Genomic DNA, 24,703 nt, shown 5'->3' on the forward strand with positions numbered 1-24,703 from the left:
GGTGGAGGTAGAGCGTGCACTTTTCTAAGTAAATTAAGACAGTTTTTCATTCATAAACGAAATTATACTAGCACATTTTCCTTAATCTAGCATATTCAACAGCGATCCGTGCGACCCAGAAGTATTCCTTTTCGCGTATGCGCAAATGAGCTACACTACGGATCGGGTTCTATAACAGATTGGGGAATAACAAGGAGAGACAGCCCATGTCACGTCAAGGGGCCTTCCTTCCATTTTTCTTAGAGGCATGCTGCTCACCCCCTCACTATCCATCCTTCGGTTCAAACTCTTTTATACTGCCATCTGGTGGTCAAAAAAGGTACTACACTCTGTCAAATTTAAGAAGAAATGTTTGATAATTTGTTTTGTTACTAATTATTGTCAAATTTCCAACAATATTATCGTTTATCGCAATAATTTCTGAAATAATTAATCGCCCAGCAAAATTTGTTATCGCGACAGGCCAAATAATGAACATGATCTCTTGCTGAAAGGTTGGAAGCAGCTTTGGCTATTTCCCAAAGGAACTTGTTGCAGTAAACCACCGTTATACTGACAAAGAAGTTGAAGTCCCTGCAGAGGTATGAGACACTGATACTTTCATTCAACTTTTGATGGTTATCTATCCGTTCAATCCTGGATTGAAGCTTTCCAAACATGACACCACTAGTGAATATAACTGCCACAAATATATTTGTAATTTCCTTTATTTTTGTCTCATTCTTAGGAAACAGATTTTGTCTGTTTCGAAACTGGATTTGACAAGTTTGACACTTACGACGTAGATCAGCTTTTAGGCTCATCAGCGGAGAAGGAGAATGATAATCCTAACACGCAAACGTCTGTCCAAATCCAAGAGGCAGAGAGCACACGGGCTGAATCACAGCCATCAGTAGAGGAAGGGACTGAGAGTGACGAACAAATCAAGCATCTTGATAAAGTTCCAGAAGACCAAAGTGCCTCTTTACTTAAACTTGAACTAAACGCATCAACTGAATCACCGTTAGTAAAGGATTTCGAGTCTGATGTGCAAGTTGTGCCTGAAGTTACCGAAGTAAAAAAAGTTGAGTCTGCTTTGGAAAATGTGTCAGAAAGAAGTGAAACCAAAGATGGATCTGCTACAGCTGAAGTGGAATCTTTGCCCAAAGGAGAGTTTTTTATCAAACAAGTGTCCGTTTCAGTGGCGGAGCAGGTCCCCAAGTTAAAAACGTCCCTCGGAGCAACGTTTGACGCCGTCGTCACTGACGAAGAAACCACCACGAAAGTCACTCCACGTGTAGAGGACGTGGAAGAGGAGGCAGATCGTGAAGATGTCGCAGAAAATAAAGAGGAAATTCCACGGCTGCTTTTTTCTGAAGAAACCCCGGGTGCTTCAGCGTTGGATTCACTCGTAAAGCAAGAAAGCCCTCCATCAGTTCAGGACGAGGAGCCACATACAGCAGAGGATAAAAACCTGTGGACAAAAGTGTTTTCAGTTGTGACGGGAAGTGAGACCACAGCAGAAGATGTGAGTTCAGAAGAAGACGACGACGATGACGAAGAGGCAGAAACACAAGAGAATTTAGGAAAATCAGAGAAAGATCCACGTTTATCAGAATCTCAAAACGACCCAGAGAACATAACAGATCCCCAAGATGACCCTCATCCCAACACTGTGGAGCAAAATATTCAAGAAACTAAAAATGATGAAAACCCCCTGCGTGATGGTAAAGATAAGGGCGTTGCAGAAGTTATCAGACACGAGGAAGCTTTCTATGAAACGGCAAAACCAACCGATGAGCCGATACACCATCAAATAGACGAAAGTGTCGAAGCTGTTCCTAAAGATTATCACGCTAGCCCCCCTCAGGATGATAAATCTGATAATGAAACACATGAAACCAATGAGGACAGAAGTGAAGAGTCCACCGATGCAGAGTTTATCAAGAATGATGGTGATATGGAGGACAGTGATGTTTTAACAGAGCAGGTTTTAGACATTACCTTTGATGAAAACAAAACTGTGACCGAACAAGATCAGTCCACAGAAAACAAGGAATCTGATGATTCACGTGTTAAATATGTAGAAGATGACAAATCACATGATCATATCCCTGAAAATTTAGTGACGGATGTGGAAAGTAATAGCAGTCGGATGGGATCGCCTGTGGAGGAAGCAAAGGTTCATGAGCTGCCTCAAACAGAGGAAGAGGATGAAAAAGATGCAGAAAATGAAGATCGTAACGGAATAGAAGAAGAGTTACTTGAAGATGAAAATGCACTTTTGTTGTCACAGTCGGACGACATTCACGCTGAGAATCCCTCGCCCGAAACAACCCGGTCCGTTGAATCCGCTCCAGAGCTAGAATACAGCGACAGCATACTGAGACTGACTCTGCTGAGGGAGCACTTCACAGAAGAAAACATGTCGCGGCTGCAGAGGCTTCTCGGCATGAAGAACCTGTACAAAGTCGAGGCCATGTTCTCTGATCTGGACACAGAGCTGCTGGCTATCCGTGTGTCGAACACAGGATCCACGCAGGACATTGAAAATGCACTTGAGAGCATCCTGGAAGTTTCAGAAAACCCCATCCTGGACGAGATTGAGAAGATGCTCGATATGCAGGAGGCAAAACAAGATTACGAGCTTCATGCGAACACAAGCAGTGTGGATGAGGAAACTGAAGTACTTGACGACTTTCAAGAGCTCGCTTTCAGTCTGCGGCAAAAGTACTCGACAGTCAGCGACAGTGCACCTTTAACCACAGAAACATCTTTGGACAGTGTACGAGGTTGGTTTGATTTTTTTATTTTTTATTTGATTATTTTGTGGAACTTAGAGCTGTTGCAAGATTGCTTCATCTGTGATTTGCTGAGTCTGACAGAAATGTATTCAACTGTGATTGATGCAACCCCATCAAAATCAGTCCATGATTTACCGTATTTTCCAGCCTATAAGTCGCATCAGTCCAAAAATGTCTAATAATTTGGAAAAATCCATAAATGCGTTGTTTCGCTGTATAAGTCGCATCTATTACCCGGAAACGTGATCCAGTGTTGTGTCAAAAATAAATTGGCTGCCAAATGGTGGTCGCGGGAGCGTGCACGGGAGGACTTTAACAAGAATTTAACAAGATTAACACTTAAAAACAATTATTTTTTTGCTCAATTATAGAAAAGGTGTGTCTCGGTTTAACTTTTCCTTAATAAATGCACTTTGACGGTCAAATCAGCTGCATTTTCAAAAGCCGATGCATGGAAGTGAGAGCGCACAGCAGGATGACTCGCTGCGCATTTCATCAAAATTTAACAAGCTAACCACCTAAATACAATTATTTGTTAGCTCGACTTTATAATAAAGGTGTGTCTCAGTTGAGCTTTTACTTAATAAATGCGCTTCAATGGTCAAATTAGCTGCATTTCAGCAGGACGGCGCAGCAAAATGAAGCTGATTTGACGGTTGCTCCAGTCGAGCTGGACAAAGGTGAATTTGTATGGCAAGCCGGTTGTGTCATTAATAGCCACTTTTACCTATTACATGACACAACGACATGCCATACTACTCAAGTACCATCTAGTTGCTGAAAATGGTAGTGGTCAATATTTCCCATGTCAGAGTGAGTGAAAACAGTCATATCTCAGACAAAATTTGTTTATAAATATGAGGAAAAAAACATAAATAAGTCGCTTTGTCCTATAAGTTTCAGGGCATGTAAATTAGGCAAAAAGGTACGACTTATAGGCCGAAAAATACGGTACATGGATGGATGCAGCATTTAGTCTTTTGGTGAAGTCGATGAAATGGAATACATAATTTTATAACCAAATTTTTAAATTTCCTGTGATTAATCCCTAAGATTGCATGGAGTTTAACGTACTGTATTTGTTGCACTGCAGATGAACCTCAGTCGAATGTTAAAGAAAACACCTCCCACGTTGTCGAAGAAAAGGATGACAACACACCTGAAACCAGTCGCGACGACAACCTCGCTGTAACGGACCAAGAAGAAGAACCTGAAAAGATTAAAGAGGAACAGGTAGTTCAGGAGGAGGTGACTGGTGGACCTGATGTCAGTGTGGAGGTGACCGGTGGACAGTTTATTCAAAACAAAGACGATCAGCCAAGCTTCACTGGATCAGAAGAGGAGCAACAGCTCCCCGAAGCCACTCTGGAAACTCCTTCAGACATGAGCCTCGAGGCTGAGACTGAACACTCTCTCTCAGGTGTGTCATCTAAACATATTTATTTTAAATTATAACATCTGTGCTGGTTTATATTTTTGTCAGCGTGCTAACCGGACCAACTTCGATAACAAAGCTGCTCCTTGTGGAGATGACTCTAGATTATTAATTCTTGAAATCAGCTAAGGAATAATGTTTTAACTTTGTCCGATCTTTGTTTTCAGGATATGTTTATTTACTATAATAAATTAATGAGATTTAATCAGCTTCTAAAGTACACAGTGTAATCTAGCTAAATTCAAACTTTTCTCCCATAAGACTCTACAAACTCTGTGGAGAGTGGGACTGAAATACACGAGGAAGAAACTGGAGTCTTCGCAACTGGACTGGTTTACATGGGGTGCATTTTCTCACTAATGAAAAATAAAACTGCCGATTGGACCACGGTGGTAAGTCTGAGAATTACATCTTCTGTTCCCATTCTTTAACCGTTGCATACTTTTGGCCGGCTGTGGCTTAGTGGTTAGAGCAGTTTTCCTCCAACAATAGGGTTGGAGGTTCAATTCCATCTGCATGCATTCACATGTTGGAACTAGTGTCCCTGGGCAAAACATTGCTCTCCTCGTTACCCCACGTGTGCCCAGACTGTATGAATGTTATCTAAAGCACGGATTAGTCTCTAAAGAATGATTTAGTCCGATTAGCTTTGTAGAGATAGTGTAGAGTTTTGTATCAATGTGTGTGTGGAGGGTTCAATGCCCTGAGACAACATCTGTTGTGACTTGGCGCTATATAAACAAACTGAATTGAATTTAAATGAGGGCATAGATTGAGTTGTAGAGAGCTTTGAGCAGCCCGGTTAGCTAGAAAGTTGCCATATAAGTACAGTCCATTCCATGTACCATTTACTGACCTTAAATAAATCATTGTCTTTTATTTTATATCTAAACTAGATAGTACTCTTCAGTATTTGTCACTTAAACTGCTTTTTTTTTGTTCCTGTTAGAATAAAATTTAATAAAAATCATTTATTCAGTGTGTCATCTGGAAAACTTGCACTGCAAGGCAGCTGGGTTTTTGTGAGAACTTCAGATCACTATCATTGGAGACTCATTACTCCTTGCAAGGTTTCAGGCAATGCAGCTTTTTTAGAGACAGCAGTTGGGCCCAACCGTTGGCCCCAGGGTCAGCACTTTGTTTGCCTTCTCCTTTTGCTGTTACACAAACTGGCTTGAATTAAAAGTGAGCGGCGAGAGAGACATAAATAGATCTATTAAATGTGGAGGCAAATGTCAGCAAGAGGAAGTATCTTAAAACAAGAATTGCCTGCCTGTCGTCTTTAATTGCTCATTTAATAAATGTGCATAATACATATAAAAAATGTACACCAGCAACTGTTCCCTCGTTTGTTTTCCATGAACCATTGTCAGAATGCTCTACATAAAATGTTATGGTCTTGAGCTCAGAAAGGACATAAGATCTACCTCTTCATTTAGTTTATCCAGTTTGTAAAAAACACAAAATGAGGTAGGTTGTTGGGTGGAGAAGCAGTTTTGTTTTGTTGTTTCCTTAAACTGATGAAGCCTTCTGGATGGAGGGCGAAATGTTTCAGCACAACAAAAGAAACTGAACATTGTTGGACAAAATGAGGAGTTTTTAAGCCGCTTCACAGTTCGTATCAATAGTGTGAACTTTAGCTGTAAGTGTCAAATTTGGTTGTCAGTCTGAAGTGTCATTATTTTAAGCTTTTGGGTAGAAAAAGCATGCAGTCAAGTTGGGCACATTTTCTTAGGGAGACGCGCTGTCATCCACGTTGCTTTAAGGACATTCTGTCAAATTAAAAGACGTACGAGTTAAAGGCTAATAGCGTGATTGCTCAAATATAGTGGCTATTTTATTATTGTCAATATTAGTAAAAAATTATGATTTACAATATTGGCTTTGGTTTCATTTCTGCTGTGCTTCTGCAACAGATTTTGAGTCCAGCATGGTGTTATTTCTTTGAAAGCTTCAACGTATTCCTTGAGATTTTTTCATAAATAAGGAATTTCCGATTTCCTCTGAACGCCTCTCCGCCCGCCCCCTGCCAGTGGACCGTAGCTGTGTAGGGCTGAAGTTCAACGCTACCGGTGCTGAGCTGGCTGTTAGTCTGACAACGGAGGGCCTTATATTGGAAGACAATACTCCTAATACGCCGTCGTATTGCAGACTTTTACCTTTCAGCTCATTGTATCTTTTTAACTTTTTTTAAATTAAACTCCTGGTTATTTATTTTTAGCTCTAAGCTAACGTTTGTTGTGTTAGCGATAGTGACTGACGGCTGACTGCGTTAGCAAGCCGTTGTTGTCGAGTCTTATTTAATTTAGCACCTGCCTCGACTGATTTAACGTTCGCAGTGTTTGTAGGAGCTTAATATTAGTTTTATGGACGTATAATACTTTAAAACCTCGGCCCACCTCAGCTGTGTGGATTACTCTGAAGATAGACCAGCTATAAACAAACGAGCTAACATCTGTCAAATAGTGTTTGTGTTGCGTTCATCTTGTAAACATGGAGAGTGAGACACTATCCAAACCTGCTGTAACGGAACCAGAGCTCCTGTATGTGTTCTTTCTAAAAGAGCTGCAGCATGTAAGTAAATATTTTGTTAAGTTGACCCTCCATGCTCGGTTTTATTAATGCAATGTCCTGCTGATGTGTTGAAAACATGCCAAATAGACTGGTTTGTTGCACATTGTTGTACTTTCTAAACCTGTTGTTTGCAGCAGACACATTTCATCTAGCATCAGATATTATGAGGCCTACTCTTTTTTTTATTCTAATGGCATTATTTGTTTCCTGAGTTTGAGTGCAGTAGTAATATTTTGGACATTTAGACTCGTACAGCCCTGCTTGCTGAAGAGGATGTTGGACTTTACAGGAAGTGGTGAAGTAGCTGTAATACTGCAACCTTATTAGAGTTTGTTTGGTTTTTGAGGGGTGACTTTACGGTTGAACCACTACGCTCGGGTCTGATCCACTGCACGTTTTAAAATAAGAATTTGAAAGCGTTACGCAAATTTGTGTTGTATGTTGAAGTGCTGCAACAAGATACTTTTACACTTTTTTTAAAGGTCTCCGCGTTAATATATGAGCCTACTAATGGAAGCTATGTTGACAGATGTGCTGACGAAGAACGTTTTTGAACCAGTTTTGTGTAGACCTGCCTTTTTATTCTCGTTACGTTGTTCACATTGTATGTTAATGCTCTTAATGAAGCGATAAGACGATGTGACGGTGGTGTGATTGGGGTTAAGGCCTACTTGTGTCGAAAGAGCCTTTGTTAATCAAAGTTGGGTTAATGACTAAACTTTGTGTTAGTTGAAGACAGATGTGTTGTAATGAAAACGTGGTTTGACGTCAACATTTTCAGTGTTGCGTATTATGGTAACTGCTGTCTCTGTTTTATTGTCTGTCTCTATTATTTTGATTTAAACCATAAAGCGAATAACTTGGGGGAGTGGGGGTTATCTTACCGTGTTTTGGTCTTGATTTATTTAATGTAAACTGTGTTTTTGTGCTTCAGATGATTTCCTTGCTGCCAGAGGAGTGGAAGCCAGGGGAAACGCTGTTTGGTTGTCCTTGGCAAGCCGTTGTCATCACTGCTTTGGTTGGAGCGCTGAGCTTCACCCTCTTTTTCTGGAGGACTGTTTTGGCTGTAAGTGTTGTGATATCGCTGCTCTCGTTTCTTTTTAAGTTTCTATTACTGCGAGTTATTTTACATTTTAAATTTGTGTTAAAAAGACATGGTCGGTATTGTTTATGTTGGTCTTGTAAGTTTAATTTGTCCCAGAACTGAACAACATTCAGGTTCAGCCTGACAAAATGAAAAACTAACTTTAATTAACAGTTGAGCTATATTAAATAAAAAGATAGAGTATCTGTAAACTGTCTTCATATTTTAACAAATAAGCGTTTGCTTGTTTTTTATTTTTAGGTTAAGAAGAAGGAATACCTCGGTAAGTTGTATTTTATTTTAATATACCTTGCATTTATTTGCATTTCATTACAAAACAAAACTGTGTAAACCCTCACTAATTTAGTATTTCCTTTTCTTGGGGGATAAAAAAAGTGGATGAAAAAAAACTCCAAGCCCAAATCCAGGCGCTCAGAAAAGAGAAGTCGGATGCTCAAACCAAAGTAGTTGAACTCCAGAAGCAGGTTAGCTACATGATAAATGTGATGTGAAAAAGCTTCTTTAAAATTAAAATAAAACTAACAAACCATTTCCACCCCCAAGACTGAACAGCTGAAAGAAAACCAAAAACAATCAAAAGAGACCGTCAGTTTTAAGATGAAAACCATACAAGACTTGGAGGTAAGCTTGAAGGAAAGGTGTTTTCCTACCAGTTTTCAGTGATTTAAACATTTATGGTTATTTAACTCGTTTATTTTGCAGAGTAAAGTTTCAGAGGCGGAAAAAGTCAATGGACGCGTTTTTGAAGAAAAAAATAAATACGCAAAACTACTGGAAGAAGAACGTGCCATGTCTTTGGAAAATAAAAGCAGGGTGACTGTTTTTATTGTTTGTTTGTTGTGTTTTTGTCTTTTTTTTTTTTTTTTGTTAATACCAAGGCTGATGTTTCTTGACAGCTTGAAAAATTAGAGAAATCAAACGAGAAGTTGCAGCTCGGCAGAAAAAAGGTTCAGGAAGCCCTCGCTAAGGTACGTCCTTTAAACCGTCTTCACGTTGCCATTTTCACTCTCTCAATATACAAGTTCTGCTTTTTTTGTTTTTTTGTTGCAGACTACTGTTCTCCTGGACGAGGCCAAGATTCGTGAAGATGCACGAAACGCCCAACAAAAAAGTCTCCAGAAAGAATTTACCGCCATAAAGGAAGAAAACAAAAACGTAAGAGAGTATGTTGACTGGTTTGAGAATTGCTGACCACGAAAATGCGTTTGGTCAAGATTTCCCAGAGGCTCTCGTCTTGACGGTGGCGTTTCTTACAGCTCAAAGCAGCTATTAAAGGCTGGGAGGCAAAGCACAAGGAGCTGAACGAGAAGATTAAAGTTTATCAGAAGTCCCAGAAGGAGCTGGAGGACTCTGTGGTGCTCAAAGACCACAATCTGGAGGTCAGGCTTTTAACTGGTCCCACATTGTTACTGGGTTGGAAAACGAAACGTTAGCTCACGCCAGGCAACACCTTTCTGTTAGGTGCTGTCTGATCTCCTGGCTGATCTGGATGCATGCGATCTGCAGAAAGGTGAAACCAAAGTTTTAGCAAATGGTGAAGTAGCCACTGGTGAGTTTATTTTTTTTTAATCAGCCAGGATTAAACAACCTGTTCTGTCTTTGTAACAACTCAAGTTTCTGAAAGTCTTGTGTCATCAAACAGATAAGAAGACGGTCATAAAAAGCAGAATCAGGCAGATGATGGACGTGTCCAGGGTAAGAGTTACTCATCTGTGTTTTTGATCATTATTTGTGCCTGTGCTAAATGTTTAAATATGTTGTTTCTATAAAAATATACACGTTTCTATTCTGCATTATTTTTCTCCATACAGATCCAGACGACTCTCACTGTTGTTGAAGAAGAGCGGGATCGCTTCATGGCAAAACTACTGAACGAAGAAAAGTCGAGGAAAGAACTAGAAGGTACGTCGGTCGCTGAGAAGACATTTTACAGACTCGCACAATCTTGACTTTATGATTAATAGTCTAAATGAACGACCGCCTCTCAACTAAACCTTTGGGACTTTATTGTGCCCCAGAAAAACATCAGGAGCTGGAACACGCGATCGGAGTCCTAAAGAGCGATAAGAGCCAGGTCGAGAACCAATTCAAGGTCCTCCAGCAGAAAAATGAAATCATGGTTGAAATGTATCAGCAGAAGGAGAACGCTCTGCAGCAGTGAGTGAAACCAGGAACCACCATTCTCTACTCTTACACCATGTTGACACTATGTTCATGTCTGAGAGTAAACTAGACTTTGCTGTCACGTTTATAGACAGTAGTTTATCTTGTGTTCAAGACACCCCTGCGATAGGTAAAAATCTGCAAAGTAGAAACGCTATATATATATTTTTTTTAAACACTTTAAGTTAAATTGATATAGATTTCTGAGTTGAAACATACCAAAATAGTTCACTCAACTACCGTATTTTTCTAACTAAGTCGCACTTAAAATCCTTTAATTTTCTCAAAAATCCACAGTGAGCCTTATAATCAGGTGCGCCTTATGTATTAACTCTGGTTGTGCTTAACCTCGAACTGATTTTATATAATTATTGTGAATGAGTTGAATATAGTTTGAATTATCTGTTTTGTTTCGCTTAATGTGCCATATAGTCCGTAAAATACGAATAATTATTTTATTTTATGAATAATAAATTTAAATCAACTAAACTAAAGCAAGAGTTTATTTAGCAAGAGTTTGTTAATCAAGATAACTTGATGTTTATTCGTTCAACTTGAAATTTGAAGTTGAGTGAGTAGTGTACAGTTCTGCTTCGGGTGGCCGGCACAGGACCGGAGGTGGTCCAATTGAGTCTAAGTCTGGATGAAAAAAGTCCCGATGGAATCCAGAATCAGCCCCGGACCTTCGGCGGAGCGCCCCGCTCGGAGGTCCTCGTGGACCGGCTGCCAGCTCTCAGATTCACCGATGAGTCTGTGGGTCCGGTTCAGTGGGTTCCATGCGGCTCTCTGCATCCGCTGGGCGCCAATGTCACCGTAATAAGCACCAGACTTTTTCAGATCTGATCAATACTTTCCTTCGTATTTCAGCAGAAGGAAACGCGTCTTCTGGGCAGGGCATTGTTGGCTTCTGGGAAATGTAGTCGTTATGAGCGGGGATACAGCGTAGGCTTATTGAGAGAAAACTACAAAATGGCACCTGTCCAAAGTATTTTATTTTTCGTTAACTTTTTACTGTGCAGTATCCAGTTCCGTCCCAATCACTTAAGTAATATTAAAGTTGACAGTCGTGTCGTGTACAGTTTTTTTTCCATCGTGTACAATCTTACTTTGAAATACTGCGAATGTCGAACCACGAAGTAGCGAGGGACTACTGTAATAAGTTTTTACTCCGACTCTTGGCTAACTCCTAGTCAAGCATCTTCCAGATACAGTTGTGTGTTCTTGGAGGAATAAAGTTCTTGTTTCTTGATGGAGTGTGTTTTTATTGCGTTGCAGGAGGTTAACAAAAGAGGAGCTGGAGCGACGCAGTAAAGAGAATCTGCTGTCTGAAGTTGGAGGTAAAGCCCTCGAAGCGGAGGAGCAGGTGAAAATCTTACGGCAGCGCATCAACGAGATGGAGGAGCAGATGGCGAAGACTGAAGACGTCTACAAAGAGCAGGTGGAGTCGCGTTAAAACGATTTATTAAAATAAAATCCAGAGCATTCGATGTGACTTTCTGCTTCTGTTGTTTTTAGATAAAAGAGCAGGAAAACAAAACTCATTCCAACTGGGTACGTTTCACAGGATCCATTCACATTTAGCAGCGCGCTGTAAAAACACGGTGCGCGCGCTCACTTTCCGTGCCGTTCGCAGGTTAACGCTCGTAACGCAGAGCGGGCGCTGAGTCAAGAAAAGCTTGAATCATCAAAGCTGCGCGAAAAGTGAGTCTTGTCTTTAAAAAAGTATTTAAAAACGCTCCTGTTCAAAAATATCTTTTTCTTTTAAACGTCGCAAACAGAACTATATTTTTAGCGTTTCGACATTTCTCTTTTCAGACTGGTTGTGATCACCTCCCAGCTTAATGAGCGCCGCGCTCCTCTGTTCAGGCCCAACTCTGGTCAGCCTGCAGGTCCTCGCCAAGGTAAGGCCACACGGACGCCTCCTGTTGGTGCCCTTCATTTTAAACCGAAAACTTTGATCCTGCAGAAGATGCTTTTTTAAAATTCCTTCCAGTATTGATAAAAGGAGCGCACTGTGCTGGATTCTCTGGAGCCCGCGGACCTCTTTTTTTGTTTTATTGCCAGCCGTATCTTTGCTTTTGATAAATGGTTTTATTGCAACAGGTGATTCATACGGGCCCTCTCCTGTGAGTGGAGGTGCTCCATCCCCTCCTATAATGATCGAGGGTCCCAGGCGCCCTCCTTCTGCCCCAGTTGGGCGAAGAAATGACCCGTATGGTGAGTCCACGTGGATCTCCTCACCTCCTTCAGTTTGTACCAAAGCTGGACATCGTCTCTTCTCTACATCCGTGTCTTGAAATTATTTTTTCCACACCTGACTTCTTTTTTTTTTTTTTTTCAGCTCTCTCCCCTTGTTATTTAACTTTTATTTATTTTTTTGTGTGTAAAGCACCTATGACTTACTTCTTCTTCCTTCCTTTTTTTATTTTTATTTCCGTTTAACCATCAGAAAAATAACCTTTTCTTTTGTTATTGCTGTACCATTTACTGTGTTTTCCAGCGTATAAGTCACATCAGTCCAAAAAAAAAAAAAAAAAAACGCATCACGAAGAGTAAAAAAACATATAAAAGTCACTTAAGCGTATAAGTCGCGTTTATTACGCGCCACCGCTGACCCCGGGAAACGTTGGGCAAGTGTCGTGGCAAAAATCGATTGGCTGCCACGGGAGGACTCGCTGTTGCAGTTTTTTGAAATTGAACAAGATTAACACTTAAAAACAATTGTTTGCTCGACATTATAACAAAGGTGTTTCAGTTTAACTATTTCCTTAATAAATTCACTTTAATGGTCAATATTTGGCGAGGGGGGTCGCAGTACAGGAACATATACCCTACCGGTAGTTGTCAAAAGCCTAGAGGGCCCTCTCGCACCTCTAGCGGCTGCAAATGGTAATGTTTACATTTAAAGCGTTAGTCAAAAATAGCACTATGAATATGGAAAAAACAACATAATTTGCAGGACTGGCAAATCTATGCAAAAGATTTCGACTTATACACTGGAAAATCCGGTATGTTTTGAAAGCTCCAAAATGTACTTTTTCACTGTTTAAAAGCAGAATTTAGTCAATAATTTATTTTGTTAGTTGAATTTATTTTTTTTAAAACCTTTTGTGATATTTTTCATTTTTATCTTGTAAAATTGTTTCCAGGAAACATAATTATTGGTCCTTGGGGTCCGTAGTCATCCATTATTTATTATTTTCTCAGGTCCTCGTCCTCCATCTGATCCACATGGTTGTTACCCAGAAAACAAACACGTCCCTGGGATGGGTATGTTTTTTTTAAAAGTTTCTGTGTTTCCTGCAGTCCAGACTACTTTTAACACCTTCCTCCTCTTCCAGACATGATGGGACCTCGTAGCTCGTCTCCAGCCAACCTGGATGGAACCGTAAGTCATTTATGCTCCAAACGTGATCGTTTAAATTCAACGCATCCCTTCCATTTGTAGAGCGGGAGCTTCGACTTACATGTCAGTATGTCCTTGCTCTGAAACAGACCCAAGCAGTAGAGGCACAGATAAAAGCAGAAACTCAGGCTGTGGTTTCCACAGAGAGTCCAGAGCCAGTGAGTATGTGAAGGTCACGTCCAGGTGTGAAGGTGTATGAAAAGCACTCTAACTGCACTTGGATACTGAAGGAGTTTAAAGTTTTGATTAATTGGGGATGAGTTTGTTTGTTTTGGCTGAGTTTGTGGTTTCACTTATGGCTAACCGAAGCTGAAATGCATCTTGGTTGTAGTTTTGGTTTTAAAAGTAACTCTGTGTCAAAGGTCAAGTTCTTCATAACGTGGTCTGATTTTTCACCCAAATCAACGCTGTGGTTACTGGTCGTGTGATTCAGCTCTGGTTTAACCCACTTCTTGTTTGGGAGTAAATGGTGCGGTTCATGGGTTTCTTCACTGCATGACTTAACATCTCAGTCCATCTGACCACGCAACGTTTGGGTCTGACCCTGACAGATTTATCTTTCTCGCGTTGCTTTAAGGGACCTGGATCCTTCCTGGTGTCACCAATCAGAGACTCGCCCAGCTCCATGGCCCAAGGACCTCCACCGGGCCCTGGACCCCACGACCCACTACTTCCTCCTGGACCCGGTGTGCGTCTGCCGCCACCCGGACCTTACAGATTGCTACGACCTGGTCCATACCAGCTCCCACCTGGTCCTCTTCCTCCAAATGTACCTCCTCCCTATCGCGGTCCCCCTCTGCCAGCCAATGGTATGCTCCCTCCTGGACCCATGGGAGGAGAGTTTGGACCTCGACCTGCCAATGGACTTGTATTCCACCCCAGACCAGGTCCCGGACCTCTAATTGATCCTCGAGGTCCTCCACCACCACACTTCCGTCCTCCTCCACCTCATAGTTTTGGACCCATTCCACCACCCGGTATGTTTAGTCCGAACAGGTTTAAATGTTCCTTGTATCAGTAGCAGCAGATTATTTCTTTAAACCTGTTCGTGTTGTGGATTTCATCCTTTTAGGTGTCCATGGGCCTGTGGGACCTCGACCACCTGTCCCTCCTGATATGCGCTTCCCAAGACCTCGAGACCACATCACCCCACCGATGGACCTACCTCCAGGTGTCCGACCCCTTCCTGGCGACGCATATGGTCAGGCTGCACCCAGTGCCATCCAGAACTCAGCGGGCCCTCAGAGCGGCCCTGGTCAGGACCTGCACATGAGGCAGGAGCCCCCTCAGGACTCAGTGAGGCCACCACTGGTCAAGCCTTAACACCACCACCAGCTACGGCAAAGGAATTAACCACATGTTCACCTCTAGACTAATAGGATAACCCCGATCACGTCCAAAAACAGGTCATGATTTTCATTTTTCTGTTATTATTATTTAATTGCAATATTAAAAAAGAAAACAAGGTCTTTAAAGAATCATTGATCAGTGTCTCTGAGAAGCCGATTGTGCAATAACACTTCAGATGTTTAATCTTTTAAAAAATATATAAAATTCCTTTTTTTAAATGTTTTCTGTGGAAATCATTTTTTAGCATCAGGGTTTAAGTTTTAGCATTTCAAGATTTCCACTTGTTTCAAAACGAGCGTACAGGAAATGTGTAATTTGAAGGGCAGATGTATAAGTTATTTTACTACGTTGATAGAACTTTTCATAATAAAGGATGTAAACGTGTCACTTATCGACTGCAGGATGTGCTTTATATTCTCTGACCAGGGCTTGAAAGAGATGAAAACTTCAGATAAATTATGGAGTATTATTTAAACACGAACTGGAGGTTGGATAAACAAACTTTTTCAACAGTTTTCAGTAACTTTGAAAAAACAGTTTGACCTGATTTCTGTTTTTCAACAGTTCACGAGGATAAAAATGTTCATTTACTCAAACTATGATGTAAACTATGTTTTCAAACCTCGTCGTAGTGAAACAGACCTGCCTCGCTCTGCCCGCACTTCCATGTTCTAGTGAATTTCAGGTTTACTGGTTTTTCAGCCTTCGTGTCACGTCAGGGTTTCACTCAGCTGTGAGGAGTCGGAACAGGTTGTAAAGCAGATCAATAAACCCAAGATTTAATTTGTCTGCTCAATAATTGATGCATAGTTAAAGAATATTTAAACCTCACTGTGTGATTGTTTGAATCATTCACACTTTTATGATCCATTTTTCAGCATCTTTCTCGTTCCACAATTTTTGTGCTATTTCAACAAGTCAAATATCAAAATGTTCAGCTTGTTCAGAATGGTGCTATGACTTTAGCTTTTTGAAATATTTCGCCTTCACTGCCAATTTTTCCCTCAGAAAATGAACTGAGCTCATTTTGCATCCTTCAAATCTTCAGATCTGTTTACAACCTTTTACTGCTCCTTTCACATTTTCTTCAGCTTCCTTGTGCAAATTTTAACTTTTCAGCTAATTTCAGCTGTTTAGAATATTTCTGTTAACTGCAAAATTTGTGTGCTAACTTTCTGCTAATTTCAGCTTATGCTCCTTTCAGCGTATTTTTGCATATTTCAGCTTTTTATGCTAATTTTAGCCTTTTCAGCCACTTTTTTTTTTTTTTGCACTCGTTTCAACCTTTTTCAGTCCAATTCAGCAACAATGTGCTCTCTTCACTTCTGGTAATTTAAGCTTCCTTCAGCTTTTTGTAGCTACATTTCAGCCTTTTTTTTTTTATTTCAGCTTTTTAAAGATAATTTCCACTTATTGTGCTCATTTCTGCTTCTTTCAGTCTAACTGGTCAAACATGTTCTTTCTGCTCGCTTCTGCTAATTTAAGCTTGTTCTACCTTATTTTAGCATTTTTAAGCTAATTTCAGCTGTTTTCAGATACATTTGAGTTCATGGTAAATTTAGCTTCTTTCAGCCTATTTAACTTCTTGGTTAATTTCAGCTAGTTTCAGCTTTTTCTGCTATTTCAGCTGCTATTTAGCTGTTTTTATGCTAATTTTAAAAAAAAATCAGCTTATTTCAGCTCTTTCCGCTTCTGGTAGTTTTTGTTTCTGAATTTACAGCCTTTTTTTTAAGCTAATTTCCTAATTTTTGTGCTAATTTTGTACTTAAACCTAATTCAGCAGGCTTGTTCTTCCATTTCAGCTACACTTCAGCACGTTTCTTTAGCTAATTTCAGCTGTTTTTCAACAAGTTCTTAACACTGCATTTTCACAGGAAATGCAATTTCTCTTTTTAATTGTTTTAAATCATTAATCCTGGTTAGTTAGGATGAAAGTGGTAAATGCTGTATGGCACTTGGCTCTCTACCCTTTGCATCAATAAGGTTCAAATGATAAACGGCACATAATGCAGAACTAAAAGCAGAAATGCACCAACTGCTACATCAAATGTTTAAAGTACATGAAAGACAAAATGGACTTAGTTGGAGTTTATTAGAAATCAAACGTTTGAGTCGTCTCAGTCACAAGAAGTAAAAACAAGATGTCTCGGTTTGACACTGAATTAAATCTTTACTGGTAATTCATCAGTGTCTCTTCAAGGGTTTTTCAGATTTTTGATGTTACAAAAATAAAATCTAAAAGTTCACTTCATGACATAAAAAAAAAAAAAATCATATTCTGAACATTTACCAGTAAAGAAAAACCCATTCAGATAAAAACACGACGCAAAGTAAAGTAACACCAAACTTCAGAGAGAAGTCTCTGAAGCACCCAACACTGATTTTCTGCTTGTTTTACCGTCCATGAAGCTTTTATAATGTGGACAGGAATTTAAAATCACTAATACTGATATACAAGGACACAATTCATCACAGGGCAATTTTTATAAACGTTTAAAAACTTGGATTTCTGTTCCAGTATTCTAATCATCGAGGCTGGATATATTTATTTTGTCTTCACTAATTATGCTTTTTTGTGCCTGTGGTGATTTGAAAAATAAAGAGAGCTCTCCATCTGAAATGACAATATTTAAATTTACCTTTAGAGGTGACAAAGCAGAGTTCATTTTCCCTAGAATTAAATAAGATTGGTTTATAAATTAAAACCATAAGATAAAAAAAGCTATTGATGTTGAACAATAAAAACAAAAGGAATATAGGATGTGCAAACGGAGTGAACAGAAGCTACATGTGTGGACTTTTCACCAGTTCCAGTTAAAATGTTAGTGTGAGGCAGTAGGTTAAAACATTTGGCAAACTTCATGGTTTTATCATTTTATGTTCATATACTACAATAAAAATCCTCCCAATGGCACACAGCCTCTAAACATTTGGAGTTTAGTCTTGTTGCTGTAACTCTTTAACTCCCCAGCCTTCGTTGAAAACAATGCAGCACCTATTATTATCCACCTGACAAGGGTTTCTTAACTTTATATCTTACTCTTCCTTCAACTTTAATTTGGCCCGAACCACAACGTGCACCCCCACAAGTTATATCAAAACGACCGGCTCAGCACCGTGATGTTACTTTTCTTGACATTTTGAGTTACCATGGCAACATAATTTACAAAGAGCCCATTTTTTTTAGTAATATAATCTGGTTGCAAATCAAATATCCAAGATGGACACCTGAGCTAAAAAGGAAAAATACTGTGAATCAGACGTTTTTAAGAGATATTGAGCTGAAATTTGGTGTAGTAGCTGAGAGCAATGCCCACTGAATAATTAATTAAAACAAATTAAAGATGGCCACCAAAGCTACATTTAAATGGCGTTAACTCTATTATTACACATTTGGTGTGCTTATATATGAGAACTTTCTCCATCACATACTCAAGTCAAAAATCCAAGATGGCCACCATAGATTAAAAGAACAAATGACTCATGGATATTTTGCCGTTTTGAGCTGGAATTTGATATGGTGGTAGTTGAGTGAACCCGAACACATCGTACTGTCAAATCAAAATTTAAAAAAGGCCGCCACATGGCAGTCCCCATCAAAGTTTCTCCAGAAACTTTCTAGTTGCTTTATTTCAATTCGACTCGGATAACTCGAACAGGAATCTCCTTCATTTGGAACCAGAGTGCAAACACAAAAACTGAATGTTTCACAATAGATTAGATGTTTTCCAAAGTGACGCTGGGATTAAGAAGTTAATGTTTTGCTTTTTCTCCTCATTTAAAAGTTCAGAGTCCAGTGCCACAAACACAACAAACTTGGGGGGGGGGGGGGGGGAATCCTCCCGAACATGTGTCATCTACACGTGGAAGACTAAACATGAGGTGGTTTCAAACTGATTTACCGTGCTACCGCTTTAAAAAATAAAAATAAAGTGTTCAGATTTTTGAGTTTCAGCTGAAACCAAAAGCATTTAAATATAAAACCTTTGAGTGAGCTGATGTGACAAACATCTGGGTCAGTTTGTGTATTTTCTTCATAAATCCCACAGCCTTGATTTGGTATTACTGGATGATGATGAGGAGGAGGCTTCATGGGATTAAGAGAGGCGACTCGAGTTTAGCTGTCTTTGTGTAGCGTCTGATGGAGGTGGAGATAAAGTGGTTTCTTTGTGAGAAGCTGCAGTTTCTTCCTCTTGAAGTCAGTCGGCTTCTTGTACCTGAAATCCAAGGAGGAACCAGATTTTACTTTGCGGCACCGCAGGAAACGTTACCTCGATTAAAACACACTCACAGTTCTATTACGATCGGCCCGGGTTTGATCTCGTCCATTTCCATGAAGGCGAAACATTTTGTGCTGGTGAACCTCTTTTTGGGCTTGTAGTGCTTAAATTCAAAGAAGATCGCTGCTCCTGGAAGAATCAACAACATAAGGATATCAAAAGGAGGGCAAACGAAGAAAACCGTTGCGAGGATGGTTTAAAACAAAGTTATGAACAATTAGTATCTTACCTGTTGTAGATGGCTCTTTGAACAACCTCACTTGGGAGAAATTTAAGTTGAATTCTGACTGAATTGATGAGCTAAAGGCTAGTCCGAGCTCTGGACTGAAAACATACATTCCTGCCATCTTTAAAAAACTCCACGCTCTAAATTCTCATGCTAACTTATGAAAACATTTTATAAACATTTAAATTTGTGTCGATGTTGCACAGTTAAACAGTTTCACGTTTGTTTTCTTTACAAACACAAATATTGCTAGCAGCAGCTAGCTGTAGCACTCATGGTGCAGCCCGGGGTTCCTCCTGTGAGAATATCTGCCAGAATAATAAACGAAATGGTAAATTGACAGCCAAGGAATGATTCATAAAATAGTGTTTGCACGAAGCACGATGAAATGATTGAGATTGAAGCCATTTTAAAAAGTAACCCACTTTGGTCTCAATCCTGCTCAGACTAGCTCAGACTAGCCATTAGCTCATTAATTCAGTCATATTTCTCCAAACTAAGGTCAACCATTGAGCTACGTATCTACAACAGGTAAGATATTTGTTCATAAATTTTCCACAGAACTTTGCTTCAAAAGATTCAAGTTAATCCTTAAAGTAAGGTAATATATTTAAAGTTCTTTGAAAACTTTTAGGAACGTGCAACTAAGGTAAACAGAACATTGTTACAGCCGTGAGAGCGGGATTACACGCTGCATTACAAAGGTGCAAAAATCAGCACTTTGGCTCAGTAGAGGTAGATCCAATGTTCTCACCGCTATTTAAGATTTTATTTATATTTATTTATAGATTTTCTATGGGGTTAAGGTCAGGCGAGTTTGCTGGCCAATTAAGAACAGGGATACCATGGTCCTTTAAACCAGGTACTGGTAACTTTGGCACTGTGTGCAGGTGCCAAGTCCTGCTAGAAAACAATCTGCGTCTCCATAAAGCTGGTCAGCAGCAGGAAGTGCTCTAAAACATCCTGGTTGACCTTGGACCACAGAATACATTGTGGACCAACACCAGCAGATGACATTGCACCCAAACCATCACTGATGTGAAAACTTGACACTGGACCTCAAGCAACATGGATTATGTGCCTCTCCTCTCTTCATCCAGACTCTGGGACCTTGGTTTCCAAAGGAAATGCGAAAATTATTTTCATCAGAGAACATAACTTTGGACCACACAGCAGCAGTCCCAGGCGAGATGCTTCTGACGCCGTCGCTTGTTCAAGAGTGGCTTGACACAAGGAATGCGACACCTGAAACCCATGTCTTGCATACGTCTGTGCGTGGTGGTTCTTGAAGCACTGAATCCAGCTGCAGTCCACTTTTTGTGAATCTCCCCCATATTTTGGAATGGGTTTTGTTTCGCAATTCTCTCCAGGGTGAAGTTATCCCTATTGCTTGTACACTTGTTTTCCACCACATCGTTTCTTTCCCTTCACCTCTCTATTAATGTGCTTGGACACAGAGCTCTGTGAACAGCCAGCCTCTTTAGCAATGACCTTTTTTGTCTTGCCCTCCTTGTGTAAGGTGTCAATGGTCGTCTTTTGGACAACTTTCAAGTCAGCAGTTTTCTCCATGATTGTGTAGCCTACAGAACTAGACTGACCATTTAAAGGCCTTTGCAGGTGTTTTGAGTTAATTAGCTGATTAGAGTGTGGCACCAGGTGTCTTCAATATTGAACCTTTTCACAATATTCTAATTTTCGGAGATACTGAATTTGGGGTTTTCATTAGTTGTCAGTTATAATCATCAACATTAAAATCAACATTTGAAATATATTAGTCTGTGTGTAATGAATTAATATAATATACAAGTTTCACTTTTTGAAGGTACTTACTGAAATAAATCAACTTTTTCTTGATATTCTAGTTTTATGACCAGGACCTGTACATAAACTCTGCACCTTCTTGTTCTCCCAGTACGTCTCTATAAAGAAAATAACTTTACTGATCCACAGGGTTCGTTTCCAAAATCGATCAAACCCTTAACGTGTTCTTTTGCACATTTGTGACATTAAAGTTTACAAGAAATCTTAAAGGTTTTTTTTAATGTGCAAATAAACAAAGCTGCAGTTTCTGAAAACTTTCTCATTTGATTCTCCAGAGCTCTGGGCAGCTGTTTAACATCTGTTCATTTTACTTTAGGTGAAGTTCTGAGATCATGTCTGCACGTCACTCTAAATGTACAAAGGTTTTACAGCTGGAACCGTTTTATTTTATTTTTTGTTGGAAGTATGTGAGCTGCACGCTTTAACGCACAGGAAGTCCAACACCTGGTCACGGCGAGGCAGGACCAGGTCGTGTTGGACTCGAGCGACTGCGTTTACCTTTGGGTAATTTCTCTGTGTGTCTCTGAATCTCTACGTCCACACTGAAGTGAACGTAGGTGTCTTCCTTTCTGGTGGCCACAGGAGTGTCCTGTGCTGGGTTCAAATCCACGCCGTTCACATCTGAAGGCAGAACACGCAACGTTTGTTCTCAAGAGTGGAAGAAGACGGATTTTTAAGGTTATTTTTGTAAAACACAGTATGAGAGCAAAGGAGAGGATGTGTAAGTACTCTTTAAAACTGAATCAAATATTAAACAGAAAAAAAAACACATTCTGTGTGAGAGCTGAATGAATATGTTGAAGAATCTGAGGTGGTCAAGTTAAAAGAAAAACACTAGCTAAAGGCTAAATAAAGGTTGAATGAATAAATGGAGCAAATGCTAGTCGAAAGCAAAGTAGAAAAACTAGCTTTAATGAGAAACGGTTAGCTAAAAACTACATCTAGCAAAAAGAAAAGCAGCAAAATACTAGCTTGAAGTTAAAAGATGCAAAAAGCTAGCTATAGACTGAAGTAACGAAGAGCTGGCAAAAATAGGAAAAGGCTAGCTAAAAGCTAAAAACAGCAACAACTTTACTAAAAGTATCAAAATACTGTACAAGTTTTTTAAAAAAGCTATCTAAAAGTTACAAATTGTGAAAGGCTGGCAATAAGCTGAAGTATTGAAGTTAGCCAAAAGTAACAAAGGCTAGGTAAAAGCTATAAGCAGAAGAATGGCAGCTAAACACTAAAATTGCAAAATGCTAACTAAAAAAACTGAAAAAATGTGTACCTAGAGCTAAAAGTAGCAAAAGACTATCTACAAATTACAAAAAGCTAGCTAAAAGCTAATCAAGCCTAGCAAAAGACTAGCTAGGTGCAAAAGGCTGGCTTGAAGCGACAAGAGGCAGAACAGTAGCTAGAAGTAGCAGAAAGCTAACTAGAAGCTAAATGCTGCTAAATCAGCATTCACACAACAATAAGTAAACGTTAGTCTAGAGCGCTGCAGCAGCCGTTTAAAAACAGGTTCTGTACCTTTGACGCTGATGGTGACGTAAGGATCGATGCACTGGCCGGCATCCTTCAACCCAATTTTTTCAATCTTTATTGTAAGTAGTGTCATCCCAGGTTCTGAAGGTAACCGTGGCAACAAGGTCCCTGTAAAAGGACAGAAGTTACACGTCAGCGATGGAGTCTTCATTGAATAAGGGCAGCCAACTCGTTTTTTTGTTGGTTTTCTACATCAGCTGATTGGATTCGAACTGATTGGCCTCTCTTTTATTAACGGAGCCACGTTTGATTTATTTCAGCTGTTTAATTCCTCATGAAATCCATCGTACCCACAGCACTGATTCCTAGCCACATTTAAAAACCAACTTCGAAACTCTTTAGGAAACAGTTAGCTATACAATGCTAGCAGCTAACAAGATGTGGGATTAAATATTTACATATCTTGATTCTAGGTAACTTTAAAATTATTTTTTTGTCTTCCTACATTGACTGGCAGCTTGACCACTAACCACATTTAAAATTATAGACTGTTCTGATCCAGCGACAGATTCTGTGATTCTAATATGCATCAAAACTTCTTTTAAAAGTTTTGCTAAGAATATTTTAAAACATAAATAACAGAAATTGCAGTTTAAAAAAACGAGCACCGGATTAAAAATAAGTTTGAAAAGGTTTTTAGGATAAAATCTTCAAACAAAGCTGACAAGTTAAACCTGCGAGCAGACACAACGTTGACTTTCTTGATAAAACTGTAAAACATCAAATTTGGACTCAGTCAAGAAAAACAATTAACCCAGACAAACACTTTTAGACAAGTTTTCTCCGTGTTTGTGTCGTAGGTTCTGATAATAAACAACATGAAAAAAGGATCAAATCAGATGCTGTGTGCAGAAAACTCTGTACCTTGAGAAGCTGAGAATGAAGCAGGCAGAGGTGAGCGATGAAGCCATGCAGAGCACCGACAGAGAGAACAAAACCGGTCAAACACACAACAACGTGACAAAACACATGAGATGGAGCAGCCACCGAACGGTTCAGAGTACCAGGAGCTCTCGGTGGGAACGCTTCGGCTGAGCCGGCTCCTGCCGCAGCATCCTCCTCTTCCTCCAGCTCAAGGTTCTCCTCCTCACCCGGAGCGAGGATTTTCCTGACGGAGAGGAAAGATCAGTTTGTCTAAAGATGAACAACAAAAGGTCAGACCGATCTTCACCTGCTTCATTAACAGCTCAAGCAGAAAGTGTTCATATGTTTTAAATCAGATGTGGCCAACTTAAGGTCCGAGGACCAAAAGTTGGCCTTGGACAATCTCCATCAGCCCCTCAACATCCTGAGTTTAACGACTTTTATAATAAAAGACTGATAAAAAAAATTAAGCAATTTATCAACGACATTTAAGGAAATTTAAATTAAACATCTTACGTAAAACTTTTTAAAAACATTTTTTAAGTCATCGTGTTTCCAGAACTAGACTGAATCTTAAAGACTTAGACACACAAACAAAAGTTTGTTTTGCATATTTCTGCTAAAGTGCATAACATGTTAAGCTAACATGCGTAATGTGTTAAGCTAACGTGCATAACTTGTTAAGCTAACGTGCATAACTTGTTAAGCTATTGTGCATAATGTGTAACGCTAACATTAATAACTTGTTAAGCTAACGTGCGCAACTTGTTAAACTAACTTGCATAACATGTTATGCTAACGTGCATAACATGTAACGTGCATAACATGTTAAGCTAACGTGCGTAACATGTTATGCTAACATTAACTTGTTAAGCTAACGTGTATAACTTGTTAAACTAATGTGCATAACATGTTAAGCTAACGTGCATTACGTGTTACGCTAACATTAATAACTTAAGCTAACGTACCCAACTTGTTAAACTAACTTGCGTAACATGTTATGCTAACATTAATAACTTGTTAAGCTAACGTGCATAACATGTTAAGCTAACGTGCATAACATGTAATGTGCATAACATGTTATGCTAACATTCATAACTTGTTAAGCTAACGTGCGCAACTTGTTAAACTAACTTGCGTAACATGTTATGCTAACATGCATAACATGT

The 24,703-nt window shown here is 39.6% G+C and overlaps 2 protein-coding genes across 3 annotated transcripts in view; one reads left to right on the top strand and one right to left on the bottom strand.

Annotated features, from left to right (window-relative positions):
* Positions 1-15,278, top strand: part of mia3 (MIA SH3 domain ER export factor 3) — a 19,070-nt gene extending 3,792 nt beyond the window's left edge. The window contains exons 3-28 of the mRNA XM_037685901.1: positions 495-581; positions 728-2,771; positions 3,877-4,203; positions 4,480-4,610; positions 7,727-7,858; positions 8,138-8,159; positions 8,273-8,361; positions 8,441-8,518; positions 8,600-8,710; positions 8,794-8,865; positions 8,948-9,052; positions 9,154-9,276; positions 9,359-9,446; positions 9,540-9,592; positions 9,709-9,799; positions 9,916-10,054; positions 11,336-11,498; positions 11,576-11,611; positions 11,694-11,761; positions 11,876-11,961; positions 12,164-12,277; positions 13,268-13,330; positions 13,402-13,448; positions 13,556-13,624; positions 14,044-14,443; positions 14,539-15,278. Of these exons, the coding sequence (XP_037541829.1) occupies positions 495-581; positions 728-2,771; positions 3,877-4,203; positions 4,480-4,610; positions 7,727-7,858; positions 8,138-8,159; positions 8,273-8,361; positions 8,441-8,518; positions 8,600-8,710; positions 8,794-8,865; positions 8,948-9,052; positions 9,154-9,276; positions 9,359-9,446; positions 9,540-9,592; positions 9,709-9,799; positions 9,916-10,054; positions 11,336-11,498; positions 11,576-11,611; positions 11,694-11,761; positions 11,876-11,961; positions 12,164-12,277; positions 13,268-13,330; positions 13,402-13,448; positions 13,556-13,624; positions 14,044-14,443; positions 14,539-14,789 (4,989 nt within the window). The 3' untranslated portion in view covers positions 14,790-15,278. The remainder of the gene's footprint in view (positions 1-494; positions 582-727; positions 2,772-3,876; positions 4,204-4,479; positions 4,611-7,726; positions 7,859-8,137; positions 8,160-8,272; positions 8,362-8,440; positions 8,519-8,599; positions 8,711-8,793; positions 8,866-8,947; positions 9,053-9,153; positions 9,277-9,358; positions 9,447-9,539; positions 9,593-9,708; positions 9,800-9,915; positions 10,055-11,335; positions 11,499-11,575; positions 11,612-11,693; positions 11,762-11,875; positions 11,962-12,163; positions 12,278-13,267; positions 13,331-13,401; positions 13,449-13,555; positions 13,625-14,043; positions 14,444-14,538) is intronic.
* A 3,395-nt stretch (positions 15,279-18,673) lies between these two features.
* Positions 18,674-24,703, bottom strand: part of aida (axin interactor, dorsalization associated) — a 10,235-nt gene continuing 4,205 nt past the window's right edge. The window contains exons 6-11 of one of the 2 annotated variants that reach the window (XM_037685559.1): positions 23,675-23,778; positions 23,535-23,543; positions 22,656-22,778; positions 21,642-21,764; positions 19,108-19,225; positions 18,674-19,033 (exon numbers count right to left, since the gene is read on the bottom strand). In XM_037685559.1, the coding sequence (XP_037541487.1) occupies positions 18,934-19,033; positions 19,108-19,225; positions 21,642-21,764; positions 22,656-22,778; positions 23,535-23,543; positions 23,675-23,778 (577 nt within the window). In that variant the 3' untranslated portion in view covers positions 18,674-18,933. The remainder of the gene's footprint in view (positions 19,034-19,107; positions 19,226-21,641; positions 21,765-22,655; positions 22,779-23,534; positions 23,544-23,674; positions 23,779-24,703) is intronic. The other variant, XM_037685560.1, reaches the window with a different exon arrangement.

The sequence above is a fragment of the Nematolebias whitei genome, chromosome 12, assembly GCF_014905685.2.
Source record: "Nematolebias whitei isolate Nwh7 chromosome 12, NemWhi1, whole genome shotgun sequence".
NCBI lineage: Eukaryota > Metazoa > Chordata > Actinopteri > Cyprinodontiformes > Rivulidae > Nematolebias > Nematolebias whitei.